General features: G+C 38.9%; 1 protein-coding gene across 2 annotated transcripts; it reads right to left on the minus strand.

Moving 5' to 3' along the window:
• Window positions 1–3,595: 3,595 nt before the first annotated feature.
• Window positions 3,596–27,548, minus strand: LOC103409373 (protein NO VEIN-like). Of its 2 annotated transcripts, none has more exons than XM_029100783.2 (13): window positions 26,833–27,548; window positions 25,627–25,897; window positions 24,267–24,930; window positions 23,439–23,543; window positions 22,644–22,839; window positions 18,758–20,532; window positions 17,827–18,039; window positions 15,245–17,512; window positions 7,367–7,476; window positions 6,555–6,957; window positions 6,153–6,467; window positions 5,600–5,851; window positions 3,596–5,190 (listed from the first exon to the last, which is right to left on the minus strand). In XM_029100783.2, exons 2-13 carry the CDS (start codon window positions 25,737–25,739, stop codon window positions 4,066–4,068), a joined length of 7,539 nt encoding a protein of 2,512 aa, XP_028956616.2. In that variant the 5' UTR covers window positions 25,740–25,897; window positions 26,833–27,548; the 3' UTR covers window positions 3,596–4,065. The 2 variants fall into 2 exon arrangements, with proteins under 2 accessions (XP_028956616.2, XP_028956614.2); XM_029100781.2 differs by having other exon boundaries at window positions 25,627–25,964.
• Window positions 27,549–27,944: the final 396 nt, after the last annotated feature.

Here is a 27,944-nt window from a genome sequence, read left to right on the forward strand (position 1 = left end):
GCGGTGGACATCCCTTTTATTTAAAAAATAAATAAATAAAAAAATAAAAATAAATAAAAAGAGTCTCCATGCGTTCCACGCGTGGCTCCCTCTCGTCTCTCCTGTCGCTGCACTAACGAGGTCGTCCAGGTGTCATTAATTTTGGTAAAGGATCCTCGTCTGGGGATCTAGATATTTCGTGATTATGATATATATCGTATAGTAAATTTTTGTTAAATATTATTTACATTTAATTTTAAAATAATTTTTAACTGCACGATGTATAATGAATGATCACGATAACGGGATCCATATAATCCCTAGGAAAATGATCGGATCCTTTTCCGATTTATTTTGTTGATGCTCCAAACTTTTAGACTTTGGAAATGCTGGGTGAAGACAATATTTGTTATCAAATCACATGACGTGACAATTATTGGATGAATATTTTTGATAATATTTTTAAAATATAAGACCATCTCCAATCCTGTGCTAAAAGCCAAATTACCCTCCAAATTACCCCCAAAACACTCTCCAACCCATGCTAAAATTTTAGGCTAAATGCCAAATGCTATTTCTGGGCCAAATACCCCCCCCCTCCAGCTTTCCCCCGGGCTAAATGCGAAATGTTTATCGAAATTTAAATTTTTTTAGATTAAAATGTTCATAAAATTAATTTACAATAATCTACATATTTATTTTTTTTTAAATTGATTTAAGAAAAAAATTTAGGCTAATTTCATTCTTTAATAATTCCGGGCTAAAATTTTAGGGTAGAAGGGTTGGAGCAGAAAAGATGTTTCTGGGCTAAAAGCTAAATTTTCTGGGCTAAAAAATTTGGCTTTTAGCCCAAGGGTTGGAGATGGTCTAAGGAAATAATTTGACCATATTTGTATGTTAAATTCTTTAATTATGAATCACATGATATGATTTACAAAATATGGGTTAAAGAAATGGTTTTTTTAGCATCACGCATTTCCTAAAACAAGGAAAATTTATTGGTCAGGAGCTATTCAGCGTTAGATGAAGGACCCGTTAACTCATTGCACTATCAACTTTGTGTTATAATTCTAACGCCATTTGGATCTTGCTCTTTGACTGTCTTTGGGTTTTTCACACATTATTCCAACCTTGCCGCACCCTATTTATAAGTATAAGGTGCGGCTCAGATGTCATTTTTCCACATTATGTTTCGTATTCTAAATGGACAAAGTACACTTTCTTTCCATTTCCAAATTATCTTATAGGATTCCTAATCTAATTGAACAAGGAAACTAAGATTCTTTCCTAGTTCTTTTAAGAGAAGAAACGGTGCATCCCTTACATTACCTACACAATCCTAAACAAAATAAGACACTAACTTGACCAGCCAAAATCCTAACAATCTCCACCTTGGTGAGTCAAACCAAGTCTTGACTGTTGCATCCCAGAGTATCTTCGAACCTTCTTGAAGTAGCACTGCAAATCTTCAAGAACCTTCACCTTGACAATCTTCTTCTTGCCTTCTTCCACCTCAAGTGAGGAGGTGCTCTACCTTAATCAATCAATGAGATTGATAAGTTCAAGCAATGCTTGAACTTATTGTCTGGCATTATCTTCATAAGGAAGTGTGTGATGAAATCACGTGATGTGACAGTTAAGTACTAAGAAATGATTGGACCATATTTGTAGATAAAATTCTTTAATTATTAATTGCATGATATGGTTTACAAAATATGGTTTAAGCAAATGGTCTTTCTAGCATCACGCGTCTCCTAAAACAAGAAAGATTTATTGACCATAAGCTAGGCAGCGTTAGATGAAGGACCCATTAACTCATTGCACTATCAACTTTGTGTTATGATTCTGACCCCCTCTAGATCTTGCTATTTTGATGTATCTGGCCATAGACAAAAACTTAGCAAAATAGAGAAAATCCGAAACACAAGATTTATACTGGTTCATCAGAATTTTTGCGTACGTCCAGTTGTGATTTCTCTAGGTAGAGAAATCACGGCTTCCTTGATTAATAATAAAGTTAATACTTTTGCAAAAACCCTTAGAACTAATCGCCTTTACACTATATTGACTGTCTCTAGCTTTTTCACACATTATTCTAGCCTTGTCGCACCCTAATTTAAGTATAAGGTGCGGCTTACATGTCTTTTTTCCAGATTATGTTTCCTATTCTAAATAGACTAGGAAAGTACACTTTTTTTCGTTTTTCAAATTATCTTCTAGAATTCTTAATCTAATTGAATAAGGAAACTAAGATTCTTTCCTAGTTCTTTTCGGAGAAGAATCGGTGTACCTTTTATTTTCCCTACACAATCCTAAACAAGATAGGACACTAGCTTTGATGAGCCAAAATCCTAACAATCTGCACCTTGGTGAGTCACACCAAGTCTTGACTGTTGCATCCCAGAGTATCTTCAAACCTTCTTAAAGCAGCTCTGCAAATCTTCAAGAACCTTCACCTTGACAATCTCCTTCTTGCCTCATTCCACCTCAAGTAAGGAGGTGTTCTACTTAATACTGGTTTGATACTGAGGTGCTTTTATAAAAAGTGAGTATAAAAAAAAAGCTGAGCTCAAAAAGGTGTTTGGTAAACACTTAAAAACAGCTTATTTTCACAGTTACAGGTGAAAAAAGCTAAAAATGTGAAGCAGCAAAAATGAGCTTATTCTCATAGCACAACAAAAACAGTTTTTTTTCAAAGCACAACAATATCAAACCAAACCTTAATCAATCAATGAGATTGATAAGTTCAAGCAATGCTTAAACTTATTGGCTGACACTATCTTCTTAAGGAAGTCTACGACATTGTCGTCTGTGTGAACCTTTTCAACCAAATCTCCTCAGATTCCACCAAATCTCTGATTTTGTGATACCTTGCTTCAATGTGCTTTTATCTTTCATGAAAAACCTGATTCTTTGCCAAGCGAACACTTTAGCTGTCACATAATCTTGAGTGATTCTATTTGGCCTACCAAGCCACTAAGCCAAATTGCTTACTTTCCAGCTTCGGCCAAAGCAATGTACTTTGCCTCTGTGGTCAACAAAGTTGTAATTGGTTGCAGTAGTGCCCTCCAACTAATTGGTTCTCCTGCACATGTAAAGACCTAACCAAAAGTTGACATTCTCTTGTTCAACTCCCCTGCATAATCGGCATCCGCATATCCCCACATTTTCTTTTTGCTTCTCAAACATGATTGCTTGTCGCCAAGAACCTTTTAAGTAACGCAAAATCCACTTGACTGCATCCCAATGTTGCTTTCCTGGATTTACCAAAAACCTTTTAAGGAACGTAGCCTGGTACACCAAGTATACAGAGTCGTGTTCCCTGCACATTGAAATATTTATCCGAGATGGGTGTGTGTAGCACACAACTACATGCTTTAGTTGTTTTTCTTCTTCTCTGATTAAAAAAAATTACGTTTCTTGAAAATTCCACTCCACTCATCTCCAAAACTCAAATTATGTTCGAGTATGGCGCAGCTTGTGTTTTAGTATGAAAGGAACTGGAAAAGAATGCCAACCAAAATAACAAGATGGTCGAACAACAGCGCGTTCTTGCGGAGAGAAAACGTCATATATATAATCCTCGAAAGCACATAAAAAACTGAAAGAACATTGATAACCTAAAATGCAGAACTTGAAGTCCTCAACTTTCTTTACTGTGGTCAAAAAACTGTACAAAATCTTTGATAAGCAACTGTCATCCAGATAACAAAACCAAGTAAATTCTGTACATATATACATTGTTGCCAGAGACATTTCCTATCCATTGTACATACAGACACCACAGAGGAGAGTTCACTCCCACTCCTATTAAAATCAATGAAGGGGACTGAATTGTTTGAATAAATATGAAGAATCCCGGCTGACAGCAGGAACCACACAGATAAAAATTTTGAACGAACAGTTCCCGGCATGTTCAACTCCAGCACAATTTTCACCCAAAAGTCAACTTTTGGTTGGAAATCAACTGGCCTATGGCTTTCCAATTTGATGTGAAAAAATCCGATTAAATAAGCAGATCGTCCGCTGCCACATCAACTGAGATAGGCCAATTGGGCATGCAGTAGAGACCACATGAAGTACCTTTTAGGACTGGGAAACAATGGAAAATTCCTTCTGCTGCTCAGGCATCAAGACAGCCAAACGTAGTTTGTGAAGCTGGCACAATTTTGCAAGATTGTTGAATACTGAGACCCTTGCAACATTATTATCCAATAAAACGACATGTGCAATACTGAAAGCTTCACCTTTCTCAACCGCAAATTGCAACTCTCTCATTGATATTTCAAACCAGTCTTTTCTTGTAGACTTGGTTGCTTTAACTTCAATGTACTCTCTACTATTTTCCTTCCCTCCCAGAACTATGTCATATGGTAGCCCAGTTTCGTTATGTTCATTAACCCACTTAACAACTGACTTGCCAGCTTTGTCAACAAAATATTTAAAAGCAACAAGCTCACCTAGCCGCCCAGTTAAAATTGCTTGTGTCGAATTGGGTGTACCAAATCTAAGCTGATCTCTCTTGCTAAAATTAGATGAACCAAAGTCAGGAGCATCAGACACAGGACCAAAACTACTAGGATCAAACTGGATATGCATTGACAAGTCAGCCTCATTGTCAGCCTCACTACAATGTTCTTGCAGACGATTGGAGTCTGGCAAAACTAAAGCTGCAGATGTTGCTGAACAATGTTCAATTGTCCAATTAGTGTCAACCGAAACAGGTGTCAAATTATCTGTTTGTCTGCTGATACCTTCAGAATCATCACCCAATTTACTTTGTACAACCGTGTTAGGCTGTGAACCTGGTGCCTGCGTCTTAAAACCATTTGCACGAGCATAACCAAACCCTGGTGCAGTTTTCCAATCAACAGGAGGCCAGGTTGCTGCTTTGCTTTTGGATTTCAAACTGCTTTGTTCATTTACTACGGTTGAAATAGAACTTGTCTGCAGTGGTTTATCACTCCTCGTTAAGGAATGCACAGAAGACAAGGACCAAACAGATTCACCATCAGGAAGCTTTGGCACCTTTTGGCTATTTAAGATGAAAAACTCTGTCTGCTCCTCATTTGAACCTGACTCTGCCATGGTTGTGATCATATGAAGGAAATTTGCAAAGTGCAGTTCAGGACTTCCATTAAAAAATAAACGAGAAAGCTCCAGAAATAATGCGTGAGAATCTGACTCTTGGGTTGTATACAAAATGCTACCCTGTATTTGTGAAATGAAAGGATTAAGTGTATGAAAGTGAGAAAAATTGCAAGTACTCATCACACCAAATTCTTGGTAGAATTATCTTCCGGAATCATAAAACTATGAGAAACACCATTTAATAAGAGAAGTTGATTAAAAGGAGGAACTTTTAGGGGATGCATAATTTACATTTTCTATTTTACCAGAACAAAGTAGGAGGATGGTGTCACTATTTTACCAGAACAAAGTAGGAGGATGGTGTCAAGTAACCTGCATAAGATGTTTCACATACTAAATCCTTGTATTTCAGAAGGATGCAAGTATATTGTGGTTCCAGGTAAAGTCTAAATCAGTTTTAAGTATAAAAGGAGCATTATGAAACACAAACAGCAGGCATTCACATTCAATGAAGGATGAAATAACATACCGTCAGAAGGCAACTACATTCAACTTGCTTCTTGGATTCACTTCCAGTACCCTTTATAACATTCCGGTAAAACAGCTTTTCAACAACTACTACTTGCAAACAGTTCAGAAATTCAGACTGCTTGAGTTGAGAATATTTATCTGGGTGTACACCATTTAAGTACCGCTGAGCATATGGAAGAGCCCAATCCAGCAATGCAGCTTTAAAGCTAGAGTCTTCGATACCAGAATATATTGCCTCGCGAGTTACAACCTGCATGTAAACACAAAGGTATGGGGAAGTTTCAGGTGCATGAGTTAATTTCCATAATTTAGTTTTCCATTTTCTTTTTCAAACTGATAACCCTGAATTTTGTAATACAATGCATTGTTCAATTTAATGTGGCATAATAATGCATAGCAACTTTAGAGATTATTATGACGTATTGAATTCCATTTAATACTCAAACATGTTGCTTAAGTTTCATACACATGCTCACGTGACATGTGCATGTTTGTGAACAAATAGAGACATGTCTCAGCTCCGCGCACATAAAGACATATCTTAATCTTACCTCTGAAAGAGCAGGAATCCCTAAAGTCTGCATGAGGATGGACACTTTCGTACATAGCATCTCTTCATCATCTTTACTCAGTTCACCCAAGTACAGAAAATCAATGCCATCCAAGTGCTTAAACTGCTTGCTTAATTTCTTATCATCACACCAGCACACAAGACCAAATGACGGATGTAGAGAAACCCACTTATCTTGTAAAGTAGGAAGCACCGTACATTCAATCTTTGTAAGCAAATCTTTCAAATAAAGAACATCCTCAGCACTCAATCCTGATTTTAATCCATCAGTCCACTTCAGGAAAACTTGAAAAACCTGACACAAGCAACACAAAACATTTAGATCACCCTGCGGCTTGCATTCATTGTCATATTTCTCTAAACTTGGTTACTTAGTACTTACTGCACTAGCTGCTTGTGAAGGCAAAGCAACATTTGATAAATGAAGCAAAATCTGAATGTAGCTTCGGAGAGGAGGGGTTTCATGTACTCCACAGACGTTAACAAAGAAGTCATGAAGGCCTGGGTAGAAATTGCAAAGCATCTTAATCAATGGGCCATGAGCAACACCTGCTGAGCTGCACTGACGATGAATTTCTCTGATTTGGTCTACAAACGACGTGGAATCATGCCAGTATACTTCTGCAGGGGACAACAATGTACCACATACCACATCCTCGTGCCTGAAGCTAGATGCATAAGGAATAAATATAGAAGGTCCTGAATGGAAAACCTCTGCAATTTTCTCCGTTGAAGCAGCCATTTCATTCCAGATTAATGTGTAAAATTTCAACATTTGCCCTAGGCTGGAAGACAAAAGAAAAGCCGACTTTAAAGTGTGCAATCTTTTTTTTAAGATGCAAATTTTTTGCAGACCGTGCAAAATTAAACAAATACAATAAGAGTAAAGCGTACATATAAATATATGTTTTGTGTCGAGCATTGCTTAAGGTTGTGATTTTGAAGGGACATATATCTCCCTATAAGAACATTGCTTAAAATTACCTCCCGATTATGTGGATCTAATGCCTATAAAAGCAAATGATACTGTAGAGGTAATGCTCTAGGTTTAAGCACTTCAATTTCTTTGGTAATAGTATTCACAAAATTGGTGAAACCAAAACATTTAGCCTAAGATATAAGAAATAAAAGCTAATGATATCACTCCTGAATAAAATGAGGTCAATCATGATGGAGGGAAAATCATAATCATACCTGGCCTGGAATTCATTTTCACGCCTCCATAACTTCAAGACCTCCAGAGCATCGTCAAGAGAAACTATTGTCTTAAAGCCAATATCACGTACGAAATTCTCACTTCTCACCTGTTTCAAAAGAATAAAAAAACAATGGAGCACATGGATCAAGAAACTTCAAACAACATTTAAGATTTTGTACAGCTGAAATTGTAGTTATTATATCCACAGTATAGCATTGTCTCACATCCATGTTATAGAACATATAGCAATCGAAAAGTATGCCGCTACGCCTTCCAGAAACAACATATGCAAAATATTCTTGAGGTGTATTGCTCATTTCATAGTGGAAACAATAGGGATTGCTAAAGAGGATTGGAATCTAGAGCTATTGATTTTTTTCTTTTTCAAATTTGGTAATAATATAGACCTGTAATCAAAAGATGCAGCCATCTCCAAATTCTAAACATATAATAAATTCTAATATCTCTAACTAGGTGTAATTTCATTTTTTTATTTAATAAATTTTCACCTCATACAGTCGAGTTTTCTCTTGAAAAAAACAAAAGTTTCATTCCAATATAGGTACCAAAATCTGAGCCACATTCTCTAAAAAAAAAACAAAAGGTTCTGGAACATCACTGTAAGAATCAAACAACCACCGCAGACTGCTTCACATAGGAAGGGACCAGACCTGAGTTGTGGAACAAATAAGACTTGGAGTTGAGTTTGTTCGAAAATTTAGCATCAGATATGCCATAATTATTCGGTGGTAAAATACTGAACAACTGTGCTTCACTTGACCCTGGTTGGCTCAATAAAAAATGAATAACCACATTCCAGAACCCAAAATCCCCATGACTTTGACAGAATCATAAATCTTAACCCTCATATGTCACCACGTATGAAGAAAATGGCCAGAAAATCAACAAACCATTTAAAAAGGGAGGATTAGATTTGAGAGAGGTTTTGCTTTGATGAAGATGGCATGGGTGTTGCATTAGCGAGTTTTGAGGTTAATAATAGCGACACCCAGGCCATCTTAGTCAAGTAAAAACCTCTCCCAACATAATCCTCCCATTTTAAATCGTTTCTTGATTTTGTGGCTTATTCTTCATTTTGCACATGTAAACAGTTGGATATGAATTAGTAGGTCAACAGAGAGGCGGTGGGGGAATTATTAAGGAAGTACAGCGTCCAAACAGCAACACCGTATAAATAATGTTAATTAATTTCGGACAACCAATTCGGGTTCATGCCAGGGCGCTCAACCATGGAGGCAATCTATCTCTTACGAAGATTGATGGAAAGATATAGAGATGGGAAAAAGGATTTACACATGGTCTTTATAGATTTGGAAAAAGCGTATGATAGGGTCCCAAGAGACATTCTTTGGAGGATTTTAGAGAAGAAAGGAGTACGAGTAGCATATATCCAAGCTATAAAGGATATGTATGAAGGAGCAAAGACTGCCGTAAGAACTCATGAAGGACAAACCGAAAGCTTTCCCATAACTGTAGGATTACATCAAGGCTCATTCTTAAGTCCTTACCTTTTTGCGTTGGTAATGGATCAGTTAACAGGACATATTCAAGATGATATTCCTTGGTGTATGCTTTTCGCAGACGATATAGTGTTGATAGATGAAACTCAGGAAGGGGTAAATGCAAAGCTTAACCTTTGGAGAGAAGTGTTGGAATCTAAAGGTCTTCGCCTAAGCCGATCAAAAACAGAATATATGGAGTGCAAGTTCAGTGCAAATGAAGGCCAAAACAAGTTAGGGGTGAGGATCAGAGATCAAGAAATACCAAAGAGCGACCGTTTTCGTTATCTAGGATCTATCTTGCAAAAGAACGGAGAATTAGATGGAGATCTCAACCATAGAATACAAGCTGGATGGATGAAGTGGAAGAGTGCATCTGGCGTGTTGTGTGACCGCCGTATGCCACTGAAGCTCAAGGGAAAATTTTATAGGACGGCAATAAGGCCGGCGATGCTGTATGGCACAGAATGTTGGGCGGTGAAGCATCAACACGTACACAAAATGGGTGTAGCGGAGATGAGGATGCTTCGCTGGATGTGTGGGCACACGAGAAAGGATAAGATTAGGAATGAGGATATCCGGGGTAAAGTAGGAGTAGCCGAAATTGAAGGAAAGATGAGAGAAAATCGGTTACGGTGGTTTGGACATGTGCAAAGAAGGCCTACTGACGCTCCGATTAGAAGATGCGACTATGGGACAGAGGTTCAGGGCCGAAGAGGTAGAGGAAGACCTAGGAAAACTTTGGAAGAGACTCTAAGAAAAGACTTAGAGTACTTGGATCTAACGAAGGACATGACACAGGACCGAGCACAATGGCGTTCTAAGATTCATATAGCCGATCCCACTCAGTGACTTGGATTTTCCAAGTCTCCAATCGAGAAGTTTTCCTCACTCAGAAAATTAAGGGAACACTACCCCAACCTACATGCTCCACTCAGAAAACTTCAACATACAAGCTTCAACAAAAGAAAATTCAAAGAACTTAGCGAAGAAGGCTTTGGTGTATTTAACACAATACGTTGAAATGAAGAAAAGCTTATTTATTGATATCCCCGATAAGCTACAAATATGTACATATACATGAGTCAAAATAAACAAACAAGATGGAGCCTTCACAAAGGTTGCTTAGGAGAAGTCTCAGCAGTCGGTAGAGCCTCAGAAAGAGAAAGCATCGGAGGGGGATCATTCGGAGCCTCAGTACTGGACAGAACCCTAGAAGGAGGAGGCATCAGAGGTTGATCATTTGGAGCTTCATTACGCGGTACAGCCCCAGAAGACGAAGGCAATAAATGCCTTTGGAACAAACCCACAAATCTCTGATGATCAAGTAAAACCTGACCATCAGTTTCCTTCATCTGGTCAAGCTTCATCTTCATGTTTGTAGCATAGTCATGTGCGAGCCGGTGCAACTGTTTATTCTCATGCTTGAGCCCTCTAATCTCCTGTTTGAGACTCATCACTTCGGCCGCCAATGATTCAACTTGGCGGGTTCGAGCAAATAGGCGTTGGGCCATATTAGACACAGAACCTGCACACTGAACACTGAGAGCCAGCGAATCCTTAACAGCTAACTCATCAGACCGTTTGGAAAGTAGTCTGTTATCTTTGGGAGTGAGAAGGTTCCTGGCCACCACCGCAGCGGTCATATCATTCTTCATCACGGAATCCCCAACGGTAAGAGGACCAGTAGGGGAGACGAAGCATGGGCGCCATATGTTGTCTGGAGAAGGCGGGGTTGCCTCTTCAACAAGGTTCAAGTCAAAACGACGGTCGGAGGGGCCAGACATTTTCAAAGGTGTTGAAGAGAGAAGAGGTCGGACAAATCAAGATCTTAGAAGTGCAAGAATGGAGCTTCTACTGGTGGAGATTCAAGTGTGCTTTGGAACTTAATGCCAACCCTTATAAAAAGCTGCACTCGACGGAGCTTCAGACATCGAAGAGGCGCCTGCCCAGAAATCGAAGAGGCGTTTGCTTTCTCAAAAGCTGGGCTGCTTAGAGACCACGAGGGTTGATCGCATAAATCGAAGAGGTGTTTGCTTTCTCAAAAGTTGGGCTGCTCAAAGACCACGAAAGCCGATCTCAGAAATCGAAGAGGCGCTCGCTTTCTCAAAAGCTGGGCTCCTCAGAGACCACGAGGGCTGATCTCAGAAATCGAAGAGGCACCTACTTTTCCAGCCTTGTCAGCACCTGTCACACGCACACTCAGCTTTGCCGAAATTATGGGTATTCTGTCGAAGACTTCTGGGGAAGTAGAAAACACATGAATCTTACTGTCCAATCACCCACTTCCCACACGCAACAATAGCTCATGGGTACCACAGATAACTTTGCCAAAGTTCTCTGCCAAAGTTGAGCACGTGAAGCTTGCAGCTCCCACTACATCGCTCTGACCAAGAAGGGTAAAAGAATAGCAAAGAAACAGCACTAACAAAGTTTAGACCCATAAATTTTGAAGGTCTAGCTACCATATTATTACCCACAAGGGTAAAGGAACAGTACCACTGCTGGATAATTGGAAAGTCCCTGTGTGTCAACCTCTGTGCCTCGTGGCAAGGTAGACTAGCAAACATGCCCAACCTTTACTCACATTCGAGAAAACACTCCCAATAAGATTGATTGCTCCAAAATCGAAGAGGCACCGTCCTCCGAATCTCGAGAGCCAGACTCCCAACATGACTACTTTCTCAAAAAGCGAAGAGAGGGTAAAGGAACAGTACCATTGCTGGATAATTGGAAAGTCCCTGTGTGTCAACCTCTGTGCTTCGTGGCAAGGTAGACTAGCAAACATGCCCAACCTTTACTCACATTCGAGAAAACACTCCCAACAAGATTGCTTGCTCCAAAATCGAAGAGGCACCGCCCTCCGAATCTCGAGAGCCAGACTCCCAACATGATTACTTTCTAAAAAAATCGAAGAGACACTGCTCCCCGAATCTCGAGAGCCAGATCCCCAGCATGATTGCTTTCTCAAAAATCGAAGAGGCATCGTTCTCCGAATCAATCGAAGAGGCGCTCGCTTTCTCAAAAGCTGGGCTGCTCAGAGACCACGAGGGCCGATCTCAGAAATCGAAGAGGCACCTACTTTTCTAGCCTTGTCAGCACCTGTCACACGCACACTCAGCTTTGCGGAAATTATGGGCATTCTGTCGAAGACTTCTGGTGAAGTAGAAAGCACATGAATCTTACTGTTCAATCACCCACTTCCCACACGCAACAATAGCTCATGGGTACCACAGATAACTTTGCCAAAGTCTCTGCCAAAGTTGAGCACGTGAAGCTTGCAGCTCCCACTACATCGCTCTGACCAAGAAAGGTAAAAGAATAGCAAAGAAACAGCACTAACAAAGTTTAGACACATAAATTTTGAAGGTCTAGCTACCATATTATTACCCACAAGGGTAAAGGCACAGTACCACTGCTGGATAATTGGAAAGTCCCTGTGTGTCAACCTCCGTGCTTCGTGGCAAGGTAGACTAGCAAACATGCCCAACCTTTACTCACATCCGAGAAAATACTCCCAACAAGATTGCTTACTCCAAAATCGAAGAGGCACCGCCCTCCAAATCTCGAGAGCCAGAGTCCCAACATGATTACTTTCTCAAAAATCGAAGAGACACTGCTCCCTGAATCTCGAGAGCCAGACCCCCAGCATGATTGCTTTCTCAAAAATCGAAGAAGCATCGTTTTCCGAATCTCGAGAGCCAGATACCACATACCACTTTTTCAAAGTGCTCTGACAGAGTTAAAACATGTGAAGCTGGCAGCTCCCACTATCGTGCTATGACCAAGCAGGGTAAAGGAATAACATTACTACTTGTTGTTAGGGAGACTCCTATATATGTCGACCTCCATCCCCAACGGACAGGCAGACCTGCAAAAATGCTCAACCCTTCCTCATATCTGAGAGGGCACTCCCAACGAAGCCTTTCGAAATATTCAGCTTTCTTTCCCCCCGATAATACCTCTGCAAACAAGCTATACTAGAGCAAGAATATCTCATATCATCAGGGTTAAAAGCAAGAGTATCCCATATCATGCTTTTTCCCTGTCTTTTCCTTTGGCCTTGTTTTTACCTGCAAGACAAGGAGAAAGAGAGCAATCAGTCAGCACTTGAAATCAAGCTCCCAGCCAGGAACTGACTGCCTGGAACCCCTTACCTGATTACTTACCTGGCATTGCTCTCGAGTACTCATCTTCAACAGTTTATGTTTCCAGGGAAGATACCGCATCTGCTTGAGGAACAGATAGGGCAAGTGCGAAGGATACAAGGAAGCATGTGGATACAAGCGGAACAGCACACGTGCCGATACTTCCATTACTCTGTCAAAAGCAAAAGTATCCCATATCAGCAGGGTCGAACGTACTCTAGATTTGATGGACTTGTTTTGACCCTCAAATTCTTCAGTCGGCCTTATACTCTGGAGGAAACCAGAAAACCCTCCAGCTCAGTTCAAGAATAAGCCTGTGGAAAGTTACTTCTTCAAAAGCAAAAGTATCCCATATCATCTCCTCATTTTTCTTCTCTTTATCCTTCATGCTGCTGCAAGATGGGGAGAAGGTGAACAATCAGCCGGAGCTCTGATTGCTTACCTTGTCTGTCACCTCTTTCAGCAGATCCCCTAGCTCGGCGACTTGGGGGACTCCTACTACATGGTTTGTATCGCGCTTGACCAAGCCTGAAACTACAAGTAAGCTTCAAGTGAAATTGATACATTACCTTGTGCATCTCCACCAGTTAAAGATACCACCCCTGGATGGAGGAAGAGTACTTCCAGAGAAGCTGCCACATCTACCTATGAGACAGATAAGGCAAGTCAAGATGATACCACACTCCGATACTTAGAAGTTTCGTGATTACGAGATCATTCTCCCACAATATTTCCTAATGTCATTTGTACTCTAATGTCATTTGTACTAAATCATTCACTTGTACTCACTAAAGGAGAGCTTGAACCTATGTACTTGTGTAAACCCTTCACAATTAATGAGAACTCTTCTATTCCGTGGACGTAGCCAATCTGGGTGAACCACGTACATCTTGTGTTTGCTTTCCTATCTCTATCCATTTATATACTAGCCACACTAATGACCGGAGCAATCTAGCGAAGATCACAAAAAGTGACCGTTTTCGCTACCTAGGATCTATCTTGCAAGAGAACGGAGAATTAGATGGAGATCTCAACCATAGAATACGAGCTGGATGGATGAAGTGTAAGAATGCATCCGGCGTGTTGTGTGACCGTCGTAGGCCACTGAAGCTCAAGGGAAAATTTTATAGGACGGCAATAAGGCCAGCGATGTTGTATGACACAGAATGTTGGGCGGTGAAACATCAACACGTACACAAAATGGGTGTAGCGGAGATGAGGATGCTTCGTGGGATGTGTGGGCACACGAGAAAGGATAAGATTGAGAATGAGGATATCCGAGGTAAAGTAGGAGTAGCCGAAATTGAAGGAAAGATGAGAGAAAATCGGTTCCGGTGTTTTGGACATGTGCAAAGAAGGCCGACTGACGCTCTGGTTCGAAGATGTGACTACGGGACAGAGGTTCAGGGCCGAAGGGGTAGAGGAAGACCTAGGAAAACTTTGGAAGAGACTCTAAGAAAAGGCTTAGAGTACTTGGATCTAACGGAGGACATGACACAAAACCGAGCGCAATGGCGTTCTAGGATTCATATAGCCGACCCCACTTAGTGGGAAAAGGCTTTGTTGTTGTTGTTGTTGTTGTAGATGCAACATCATAATATCCTTTTTTCTTATTATAAATTGTTTTATGAAGCGACAAAATTTTATTTATACTTCTATGCACAAGGACAACATTAAACATAAAAGAGAACAGACAGGCTTATCAAATCGAATGATAATAATATAATGATGTCACCAACCATTAACACCAATATTCAACTAATTCACATAATTAAAAACTTGAAGCTAAACTGTGAATCCTAGTGATTATGAAAAGCATGTCATATTAGATAATTAAAATACGATTAGAGAAAAAAAACATATTAGAAGATAGAAAATAACGTTGACATATAAATAATTGTGTAGAAGAAATCCAAAATATAAATATCACAAGAAGTCAAGGTTCGACATAGATTAATTTCCCCACACAAAGATTTTCACAGAATTATTTACAATCATTCATCAGCAGATACCTACAAATATTCTCACGCCAATGTGATGTGAAGTTATATAAGCTTTATTGACACCATTCAAACTGTTAGGAAAAATCGCGAAGTAATTTAGTATGCAGAAAAGACAAAACATGTAGAAAAGAAATAAAAAAGGTCACAACCTTTTCCCTTTGAAGTAAAAAATGGGGAAATTCGTATGCAAGTACCAAACTAACCTTTGGAATCGCAAAAGGAGCAGATGCCCCCAGAGTCGAACGCACTGCATCACAGTCATGATATAAATGTTTAGGATAGTGAAGCACATCATCCATCGCTGATGCTACCCACTGCACATCACAGATGCTACTTATAAATGAAGATTTGAAGGGCCTTCTGTCGGCTTCAGAGTTAGAAGCACAATAACCAGTAGTTTTTTCACTATAACAATCATCCCACAAAGTATCAAGAACCTCTAAAAGATATTCACAACCTCTTTTGTTGCCATCTCTGGCCAATACTGACAATAAGTCGACCAATTCAGGGGACTCCCAATCTGTGATATTTGGCCTAAGGGAAATTAAGTCCTTATCCCATATCAAATTCTTAACTACTCCATCTGAAATATCAGCTATTCCCTTCTCAACTTGAACTACTTTGACGAAATCCATTATCCCAATTTGCTGGAAAAATTGCCTCCACTTCTCCAGTTCACATGGGAGTGACTTTGAAACAGGATGTCTCAAATAGGAGATGTCAACCTCATGCCACTTCATATCCACCATATTAATCAACTTCTTTATGTCCACGGGATTACCAAATTCTTGACTGAAATGAATTGATACCTCAGAAGGTCGTTTAAAGCCATGATTTGTTGATATGTAAGCCTTATCCAGTATTTCAGAGATTATATATTCCCTTTCAACATGACAATCGGAGCAGCTAGACTGTAGGTGGAGCATAACAAAGCAGAGATATTCAATCATCAAATTCTTATCCCTATCCATAATTCTATCTTCAGACATAGCTGGCAGGATGTGCACTTTGACAATTTCGTGTGTAGACAACTTCTGGACACCAATTCGGAAAAGCATACACGTGAGTTTTTCAACTGTCGTCACATCCATGGATGACATGTCTGCAGACAGTGTAGAAAGGAGGGCAGGATTTACGGTCCGAAGTTTTGCATATAAATGTGGAAAGGACTCAAGTCCGTGCTGAGCTTCAAGCTCAGTGCATGAGGCATCAAAATGTAACCAAATTGGGCCTTCATCTATTGCACCGTAAGTACCATCTGAAAGAGGAATGAATGGAATTTTTCGAAGGTTTTCTATGACATCCATTTGAATTCTAGAGTCAAATGAAGCTTCCACAGATGAACTGAAAAACATTGCATAAAGTTCACTTAGCCAAAAGGCCAGCCAACCAAACCCCATTGATTTAATATCATTATGTTTATGGCATAAAGAGACCATAACTTGAAGAAGAACTTTGGGCCCATACTCCGCAATACCTAGTGCACTTGCAAGTTGGTCTGACAGCACAATATTTTTATCCAAGAACCCAAGGCCAAGATGTTCACATAGTAAACTGTCAGGAAGAAGTGAATGAGCACGTTCATTCCAACCTCTTAGGACTTTGCAAGGAGGAACCCATTCATTGTTTCGACCTTCTAGGAGTAAGCAATTTGACATACGTAATTTAGAAATAATCAATCGAGGAAGAGAAGAAAAGAAGCCATGCACCTCCCCAACAAGCGGAACAAAGGACATATAAGCTGCCACAGCTCTGCCTGGATTCTCTCTAAAACATGGAAGAGCACAAAAAGATCTCTCAACATTGATGAACAAACCTGGAAATTCTGACAATAGCCACTGGTTCCAGGGACTATCTCCATCCACTTCCTCTCTAGATGAAGTAATGGCAAAATCACCCTGCAGAATAAATTTCAGGCCATAAGTTCTTAGAGGAAGAAATGCAAAAACCGGGTGTTGGCGTAAATCTGGACTATAATCGCCACTATCGGATTCCTTCAAAGTCAATGCTATCGAGATCTCTGTTTTTTGTACATCACTACGAACAAATTCAGCTTGCAATTTTTGAGATACTACAAACCATGTCATTTTTTCTTTCCCATGTGAAACCTTAACGATACCATCTCCCACAATTTCTTTTCTCATGACAGTAAGTGAATCATCGAGCAAGTTTCTGAACTTGATACACTGGAGGCGGTGCAGAAAGAGTAATAAAGATGGATGAAGATCTGAAAACATATTTATAATGTTCTTCATGACAGTTGCATCTGATAACTTTGATTTGAAAGGAAGAACAATGCAAGTGTTCCAGCAGTCACGGTCCGATTGATCACTGCCACCAGAAGTAAGCCTACTAAACAAGTCAATACTGCACGGAGGTACAACTGTTGGCAAAACAAACCCGATCTGACCCTCACTTATATCAAATTTGATATGGAACCCATTGGAATGAATTTCTGGAGCATCTGTGACCTGCAGATAAATGCAAGCATATTAATGAAGGCATATTATCAATGTCTTTCTGGACCATTATGGATCCAGTGGAGCAAGTCTCCTCCAAACAGGGAATGAAGCTGAGAGTTTGATTAACAAAAATAATAAATAATTCATAGCAGCAGTAAAACATATAATCCATAGTTCCTATAATAAGGCTTGTTAGAAATTCAAATGATAGTACAACTGTACAAGATACTTCACTTAATGCAGCAAACAATCGAAAAAGAAAAGGTGTGGTTTGACATGAGAGAGAGAGAGAGAATGACAACTGCAGTGTTTTCACAACCTACCCGAAATACTGATTTGAAACCAATGCCCTTCTGGCCTATATATCCAGCATTAGATCCTTTCTTGGTGGAACTGCCAACGTCACAAAGTGCTCTAATATTCTGGGAAGAGAATCCTTGCTCATTGTTTAAAACAATAATACTTGATTCTTGAAGAATGAATGTTAGAGTTGGTTCTACATTTGTTGGGTAGGTATTATCATCAGCATTTTGAACCTGAGACAACAATGAAAGAATAAATACGTACAACAATTAGATGTATTAAAACATCACTAGCTTATCAAAGGCTTGTTTTCAACTTTAGACTCAATTATAGTATCAACAATATAAAGATCATACACACTCTAAATTTGAAATAGTATTTGACAATATGTTGTTGTAGGAGAAATTTTATAAATGAAAGGTGTTGAGAGCATGTCCTACGTTGAGAATTCCAAGCCCTGCATAACAATATATGCTATCAGGGGCATCAGGCAACAAAACAAAATATAAATACATATATAAATATGCATAGTTATGTTTTTCAAACTATCAACCTGGCACCACGCTATAAACAAATAATAAAGTTGACTACTTAACATGTCAGGCTGTTTAGAAAGATTTCTATATGTATAAATACACATGTAACCACTAGTCAGTAAACCCAGAAAGCCGTACAAATCTTAGCAAAGTTCATTTATTAATCAGAATCCAAGAGAATGTCCAGAAATTACATGAAAAAAAGTATATAACAAGACCGGGCATTTATACCATAAATGAAAGAGGAAAATATTATATGACAAGACCAAGAATTTAGACGGTAAATGTAAATGAAAGAGGGGACACCAAAAAGATAATAAAAAAGGAGGAAAACATCACATAATTGAGCAGATGACTGCACTAAGCACAATGAAAGGGGGAAAAGGACAGAGAGAGAGAGAAAGGGCACCCTTACCAGCTCAAGAAGAAAGTGTGAATCCTGAGAATACAATTCCTGTGAAAGACAATGAAGAGCTCTCCCTAAGCGAGCATGCTGCTTCTTTAGCATGATACTTTCAACACTTTGTAGGCTTGAATCAAGACCGAATTCATCTCTCCGGATTGACTCAATTACCTGGGCTGCATCTTCATGTTTATTAAGCTCCGCAGAACTGTGTGTGGAACAATATCCACTTCTAGCATCAGAAGCTTCTGCGCTATCAATCTTCATACAGATACCAGTACATCCACGGGTCTGCTCATCTGACCTACCAGATGCACCCATGCTCTGTTCAGAAGCAGAAAACTTACCTGACACATCTTGCACAATCATTGAGCTTGACCCTGTTTCATAACTAACAGAATTCATACGTGAATCCGCAGATATGGACAAGTCAGTAGCATCGTTGGAACAAAATTCATAGTAATCAGTAATCCACTCAACTATACCAAGAGACAACCCAACTTCATGAAGCATGAGACGCTGTTCTGATTTGATACATTCACCCAGAATGGCTGAAGGAGCATGTTTGACAACAGATTGTATCCCAGAAAGCAATATATCAGCAGCAAAATCACGAAACTCGGTAGGTAGATACCCAAGACATTCAAGGACAAATCTTGATATAACAGGCGTTGCACTATTCATCTTGCTTAAGTCACTGTGTAATTTACTACACAATTTACCAGCAGCAACTTCACCAACAATTTCTTGTCTAGACAGTGGTTCTCCATAATTAAAAGAATTATTATTGTCATGTACTTCCAAACCATCTAAATAATTCTTCAGGATTACTTCAAATGCATGTTGTATATGAATTTTCAGAAGGGAGACAGGAACATGTTTTTCTCCCCCAACTAGTGAAAATAGAGAGAGCATTTTCACTGCTGTTTGAAAAGAGGATCCTTGAAGTGCAGCTTCCAAGAATGAATCAACAGTTGCTGAATGATCTAACCGAATCAGTTTTCCATCTCTTGTCACCAAACACAACAGTTCATCCGTGTTGACTTCCTTCAACAGCCATGGTAAAAGAGGACCAAGAGAGGGAGCAAACAAAAGGTCCCAATGTGACCATAAGTTTAAATCTGACATCATTGGTGCCCTAAGTAAAACTTCAATTGCATCCTTGGATGTAACAGATTCATAAGGCTTTGCTTTCTGGCCACTGTCAGTATTGATTAAAGTGCTGTTCCATAGGACATTCTCAATCTGTGCTGATGACTGTCTAGCATTACTAGTTCCACATAGTGCCATTGAAAATTGAACACATTTGGAAATCGCAGCATTTTTATGCTTTCCCACTATGCTTAAGAAATCTTCCACTGAACCATTTTCGATAGTTGTGAAACTAACCAATGGGAACTGCTTCCTATGCAGCAGTAATATCTTTTCTTTAGTAATGTTTTCATCCTCCCATAAACTATTCAAAGCTTGAGATACTAAAACAACCAAATGGTGTTGGAGCAAGCAAACCTCCAAAGGACACTTCCCAGTTACATCACCGGTCAGGAACTTGCACAGCTCGTGTGGCAGTAGACAAGCATATTTCTCTAAGAACATAAAAAACTCCCCATGACCGAGGGATTTAAATTCCTCGACACCAAATTCTTTGACCAGCCAAAGCTCGCAATCACAAAGCTTTCTCAAGAAGATAAATATCTTCTCCTGAAGTGATTGACTATCGTTATGCCTTCCTTGATCACTCTCAAAATACAAGGTAATTTTTCTGATTACGTCCTCAACAGAAACACCTGTGAAATTTAATTACAGAACACCATAAGGCATACAAGTTTCAAAGAGAAACATAAAAAATGAGGGAACAGAAAAAGACGAGATATTATCTTATTATAAGAAGTTAAGAAAAAATACTTTGGTGTCAATAATTTAAACCTATTTGCGGCAGTAATTTTGACTGCCTACAGCTCAAAAGTGTGCTGGGGTACTGAAATCCATTTTTCAATTGTTAGATGGAATCACTATTGTAAAATAATAGAAGATTAATACCCATGATGTGATCCAAAGGGGGAGGCCTTATGCCTGCTAATCTCCTCATTCTTGTGTTATGTGCAAAGCAGCGGGGGAAAGTGTGGGTCATGTAACCTTACACTGTCCCCTTAGATACAACGGGTTGTAGAGATTGTTTAGCGAGAGCTTTCTGGAATGCATAAGTGCTAGGAACAAGTAAACAAGTAAGACATGGTTAGCTTTTTAGACACTAGTTATATTGTAGGTTATCTGGATGGAGCGGAATAGGAGAATCTTTAAAGAGTATGAAGGGGTGGAAGTGGATAGACAATGGAAAAAGGTTAAGTTTGGGCCTCCATTTGGGCTTTGGTGACTTGGGAATTCAAAGAATTATCTATTTCTTCTAACCAGGATTACAGGTGGTTGAAGATTTCTTTGTTGTTTTCACTCTATCTAGAGTTCACCGCAGTTTCTTAGTGCTTCTGGAATTTATGTTGTACTTGTATCTATTAGTGATGTTATTGATGTAGACTGCTTGTCCACGAATTGTGTTTGTACCATACTTGACCAATCCCGAAACTAATGAGCACTGGTCAACGTTATACCGTCAAGGACCCAGAAGAGTTTCCAGGCCAATCACAACGCGACACGTGTCAACATCAGAAGCCAATCATAGCGCGACATGTGTTAACATCAGAAGCCAATCACAACACGACAAGTGTCAATGTCAGAATGAAACTAGAAACTCTCTTCTATAAATAGAGATCATTCTCTCACAATATTTCCTAATGTTATTTGTACTAAATCATTCACTTGTACTCACCAAAGGAGAGCTTGAACCTATGTACTTGTGTAAACCCTTCACAATTAATGAGAACTCCTCTACTCCGTAGACGTAGCCAATCTGGGTGAACCATGTACATCTTGTGTTTGCTTCCCTGTCTCTATCCATTTACATACTTATTCACACTAGTGACCGGAGCAATCTAGCGAAGGTCACAAACTTAACACTTTCTGTTGTACCAAAGTCCTCGTTGATTTTGTGCATCAACAAATTGTAATTAATGTTTTCTTCACTATTAATGGCTTGTTTACTAACTTCAAATAGGGAAAGTCTGAAATATGGGTTATTAAGAATGGTTTTGTATTTGCTGGATTTTCAGGTATTGGATTTAGAATGATTCCAAATGTGTTGGTAAACCCAGGGGAAGTCATAAAATAGAAAAAACTCGCATTCTAGGTAAGGAAACATGCCATTATTATGTGAAGAAGAACGTCAGTCATGTTGGTCAAGGGTGCTTTAGTCTTTTAGTGTCTAGGGTTTTAAAATAAAAGCTGTCAATTTATGGTTCCAGCAGGCCCATTAGTCTTTAAATTTCTTTGATCTATAAGGATCCGGTTATTATTTCCACTTTCTAAAGGAATGGGTTATTTTTTGTTCAATTAGGTTTAGGTTTGTTATAAGTTGCATCATTGTAATTCTCTTTAGATAGTAATGAATAATAAAGGTCGGTCGTACCCAGTGCACAAGGCTCCCGCTTTACGCAGGGTCTGGGAGAGGTGAATGTCGGCTAGTCTTACCCCCATTTATGGAGAGGCTGCTCCCAAGTCTCGAACCCGAGACCTACCGCTCATGGGCGAAGGCACTTGCCATCGCACCAAGTGCGACCTCTTAGATAGTAATGAATAATGATTGAATAAAATCGATGGAGCTTTTCTCCTCTCTAGGTTAGTGTGATTCTAACCCTAGTTGTCATGCCCAAGGCCTCTAGGAGTGATTCATAGAAACCCATGATGCTAGTAGTTTCTATCCTGTACTCATATTTTCCCATAATCCTTTTGTCCTGTATCATTATGCTTCTTCTTTTTCAAAAAAATTAAAATAACCATCACTTACTCTGCATATGCTCAACAATATGTTCACTGATGACCCGTGGATCCTTCATTTTTTGTTCATCTTTGGTAACTGGTTCAACATCTATGCTCACATATTCAGGACAGTTATCAGTAAGACTGCCAGTTAACTCATATTGACTGACAGTTTGGAATGTATCATACATGCTGTCCCACATTCCACATTTGATAGACGAGACCTGCAACATAGAAATGACAATGTGAGTGATCATAAACAGTTGCATAACAATAAAGGATTTCACTGGTTATCACAATACAAAACAAAACTTCCACAGCAAACCTGTGGAAAACTGAAAGAACCACACATAAGACAAATTCAGAACCTTCTAGAGTAATTTTTTTGAAAATTTTCAGATATAAAGAATGATCTTAACATAATATACAGGCCTATAATATGCCATCTATAAGCATAACAACAATTTTAAAAACCATTATTGGCTACTTTGTGTTCTTTCCTTGTATACTTCCCATACTCTCAGGTAGGACATTCTCTTATCTTAAATACAAGGCCTTAGCTGAATCTTACCTTAAAGCATTCAAGGTAATTAAATGTATTGAACCCATGATAGAGAAACCAAAAGCAAAAGGAACTACATGAAATACACTAAAATATGTAATACAAGAGTTAAAACACCAAAACACACAAACATAACAAAAACATATATGCATCTCCATACTTTAATATCCTCAGGAATTCAATAATTAAAAATCTGCAAAACAATAAAATACTACATGTGAAACTAATAAGCTGATAATTAAACAGGCCACAATGACTTACAGCAACATTTAGTAATCCAATTAATGGATCTAGGGAAAACATTGACTTGATTTTCTTTCTCTTCTGAGCTTTAGTATTATTATACAGCAGCATTCTATCAAGTACCTACAAGAAACAAAAGATATTTTGTGAAACCGAAATTTGTAGAATAAAAAATGAAAGAACTCTGATACTTATAACACTTGTAATAAGGCTAAGTTAAAACAGCGAAGGAAGAAAAAATGAAAGAACGTGGTGTAACTTTTGTAATGCAAGGAAACACAATTTATTGGAATTATTTGACATGTATTTCTTATCCTTGTCAACACCCGTGGGATACGAGAAACATCAATACTTTTAGAACTCTGTTACTTATAGCACTCATAAGGCTAAGTTAAAACAGCGAAGGAATAAAATATGAAAGAACATGGTGCAACTTTTGTAATACAAGGAAACACAATTTATTGAAATTATTTGACATGTATTTCTTATCCTTGTCAACACCCGTGGGATATGAGAAACATCGGCAAACACCTCCAGTTCTTCCCTGAATATATTTCCTTTATATACCCAACCTTCCCCCATTAATATAATTCACTAAAAAATATCAATCTGTAAAGATATCAGCCAGAATATGAAGCACATTTCCAGGCATAATGTTTTCATCAAATCTTTGAAACCTAGTGAATTTGGTATCAGTTACACGTAAAAATCAAGTTCATTATAATTCTCAAAAGCAATGAAAATACATAGCAAACTAAATACATTACATAAACAGATACCGTACTATTGGCAGATATGTGATATCTAATCATTTGTTTACATACCAAAACAAAAGCATGAACATACCTCCGTCACAGTGTGCTCCCGACATGCCTCCTTCCAGGTTGTAATAAACATCTTCATATAGTTATTGTCAACTGAAAGTTCATCTTCATGCAAATTGCTGACCTCATTGGTTTCCCTACCATTTTGCACAGGAAGGGCATCTTGAACCTTATCTCTCTTCCGCAATTTGTGCGGAATGGAGATTGCACTGTTTATGTTTTCAGATTTCCTTTTCTTTCTAACAGATCCACTACTCTCATTGTGCTTTTGGGTGCCGCTAGCTGGAGAAAGCTGGCTCAACCCAAGACGTGTCCTCTCTTCTATTGCAGACGGGTAAGGACAGCTGCTCACTTGGTCGGAACTTTTAACAGATTGTGCTGAGTGGTTAACCTGACTACCTGTGGCATGGTCATTATTTTCAAAATCATCTTCGGATGAATAATTCTCATTATCTTCATCATCTGAGCTCGAAGAATCAAATCTAATGTGCTTGCCACGAAAATCCTTATGCATGGAAGAAAACGATTCAACACGCTGAGAAATGGTGCTGAAACGTTCGTCTAGCTGATTTTTCAGTGCGGAGAAAAGTGGACGCTTCCTACATTTTGTATCTAACTTTTGCTCAAATCCCTTCGCAGATTTCTTTTCTAATCTCCTGGCTTTCCGAATGGCCGAAATATAATTCCTGTGATCATAAAGTAACTTCAATCTACGACATTATAAATTTGCATACATCATTGAAAAAAAATGAATGAGATGATTATATAATAATACCATGAGACTGTCTTAACCCCTTAGAAAACTAAAATCATGGTTAACAAATTTAACCATCAATAAACTAGGATTGATACACACACACACACACACACACAAACACAGAGGTGATGACTCATATAAATTATAAATGACCAACTACTTCATAAAGGTCTGCAACAAAGCAGAACCAAGGTCAACAAATAATGCTTGAGATTGGGCCATTTTATTTTATATCAAAATGTCTGTGAATCCTGAATATTATTCATGACAAAGAGATTTTATAGTTAGTGGCAAGAATTGACAAACAGCATGCATTACCTCAGCAGAAGCATGCATCAAATATCCCTGTGACTCAAAGAGAGAATGGGCAAGTACTATAAGAGATCCTACTCAACATCCCTAATCCAGAAGGAAAAAAATTTAACTGCCGCGTGCACTTACAAATATTAGAAGGAATTTTAGTGCATGAAAGCTCCATAAACTAGTAAATCCAGCATCATATAAATGCATATGAACTAAAGAAAAAAGAGATTTCCTTTGCCAATGTAATTCCCTGGTCACAATTTATCTATCCACAAAATAGCTTTGCTAATCATAAAGTAGAAGCAACAAATGTGAGACATACCCCACACTGTGAATTCGTATTCCAAGATCATCCTTGCTTGCAGCTGCTCGCCTCTTAACGATGAAATCTAAAATCTCTTCAGGGCTAAACCTTTTATTGTTAGAAGTATCCATGAACTCTGAAAGTAGAGATATTATCTCCCAACTAGTTATCTTAAACACTTTAGTTGTATCAGACTTCACCGAGAAATAATGCAAAACAAGTGGGTGTCGCAACAAAGGGCCCAATCCCAGCTCTTCAAACTGCTCAATCCTCTCATTCTTGCAGATTGCTACTTCCATATCATACAATGAAGTAATGGTTTGAACGCCAACGAAACAATGGATAAATGCATTTATCTAAATTCCAATAGAAAATAAGTAAAGATTGATGGAATTTAATACATAAAGGCATAGATCTTGTAAGACAAAATACAGAAAATATGCAAAATTTTAATATTGTATCATATGCTTCTTTTGTTGAGAAAACAAGAGAAAATAAATAGTTGCATGTTCATTGTGCGTGATTGTATTACTTTTACTTTACAAATGAAACTTCATATTCAAATGAGCGAAACAAAAGACAATATGTATACTCACCCTGGACAACTAATGTCCAGTGCATATAGATAGCAAATCTCCTTGCAATTGCTAATAAAAAGGTCAAGCCTTTTAGTTGCTCTCAACCCCAATTTTCATAAGGATTCGACGTGATCATGGAGTGCCGGCTGTCGACTACCTGACGCCCTCCCCCTCCTCCTTTATCCAGGCTTGGGACCGGCAATGTAAGATACATAGGCGGAGTTGCTCTCAACCCCAATCAGAAATATTAATTTATTAAATCACATCCATTATGTTTATCAAACTACTGAAAAAAACCCAACGAAGCAAGATAACTTTTGCCAGAGAAAATGGGTAAAGTAAAAAATATCCTTAAGAAGCCCAGAGTTCTCTCGACTCTTTGGTCCAAAATTCCAATTCTTCACCCCACAATCAAATGTGGTCTCTCTTATATCCATGATTTTCTTTGTTTAATGTGGTTTCTCGGAGGTCAATTACAAGCAATACAAATCATGTATGTTTCCCCCAATACAGAGTAATTTCAATAATTCCTAACACGCAATCGAAGTGTTTAAATTACGAAAGAAGTATTACCAATATCAATTGCAACTCTTTTCCCATACTTTCTTAGCAACCAAATGAAGCATTACTTAGAGGGTAGCATTACCTTCGCTTCGGTGAGCATGAGGCGGTTCAGAGACGGCACTTGCTGCATCTGAAACCCCAAAGAATCCCAGCTATCAACCTTGAGCATCAGAAGGGCCGACTGCGAGACCTTCCACGCGGAGACGTTCTCTCCTGCGGCGGCAAGTTCGTCGCGAGCCTTCCCCACTGCGCGGTCAATTCTCTCGAGCATATCTCTCGAGTTCTGAGGCCGAAAGACCGTCGAGCTCGAAACCTGCTGGGGAGGAGGAGTGAAGCCAGCGTTTTGGCGGGAGAAATTAGGGTTTTGGATAGGGAAATTAGTGGGAGGGAAGGTTTGGTAAGGGTTTTGGTAGGCACTGTGGGGTATGAAGGCAGGGTTGGAGGGATAGACATATGGTGAATTGATGGGGCTTTGGAGGGGGAAATTAGGGTTTTGGGGTTGTTGCGGTGGCTGACCCCGTCCGCCGCCGGAGGAGCGGCGAGAAGGTCGTCCGTACATGGCGAGGAAGAAACAGAGACAGAGAAGGGAAAATATTTGGTGGGTGCGTGGAGTTAGTTATTAATCGAGGGAGTTTGCACCCAGCTTCGTACTGGAGACCCAGCAGCAGCTTTACTACAGGGCTGGCTAGCCACGCTCTCTCTGCACTTGCTGGGTTTGTGAGAGCGTTTTACGGCAGGCGCGAAATCTTTTTGTTTCTGAGTGGAGGTTTTGTTGGGGTTTTAGGTTGAGCGCCGCTCTTTCTCAGCGTCCTCGTTTATTGGCTTTTATAGGATCGGTTATATATATAATTATTTTATTTTATTTGTTTTGTTTTTTGATATATTTTGGATGTCAAATTAAGAAGAAAAAAAAAAACCACGTAGCGCTTCAATTCAATACATTGTCACATTTTTTTTTTTAACAAGATGATGTATTATTAAATTGAAATGTCATAATGATAACAGACATGTTTCATGTAAGTTATTCTCTATACGTAGATATAAGGTTTTGACTTATTTGTGTATCATACATATACTTAAGAGAGAGTCGTATATCGAATATACTAGAAAATAAAATGTTAAGATTTTACCAATGTATCATGAGTTTAGAATTTTCTATTTAGTTAATGTGAACTCGTCTTAAAATGAGAGATG

Source organism: Malus domestica, chromosome 04 (assembly GCF_042453785.1).
Source record: "Malus domestica chromosome 04, GDT2T_hap1".
In the NCBI taxonomy this organism is placed as follows: Eukaryota; Viridiplantae; Streptophyta; class Magnoliopsida; order Rosales; family Rosaceae; genus Malus; species Malus domestica.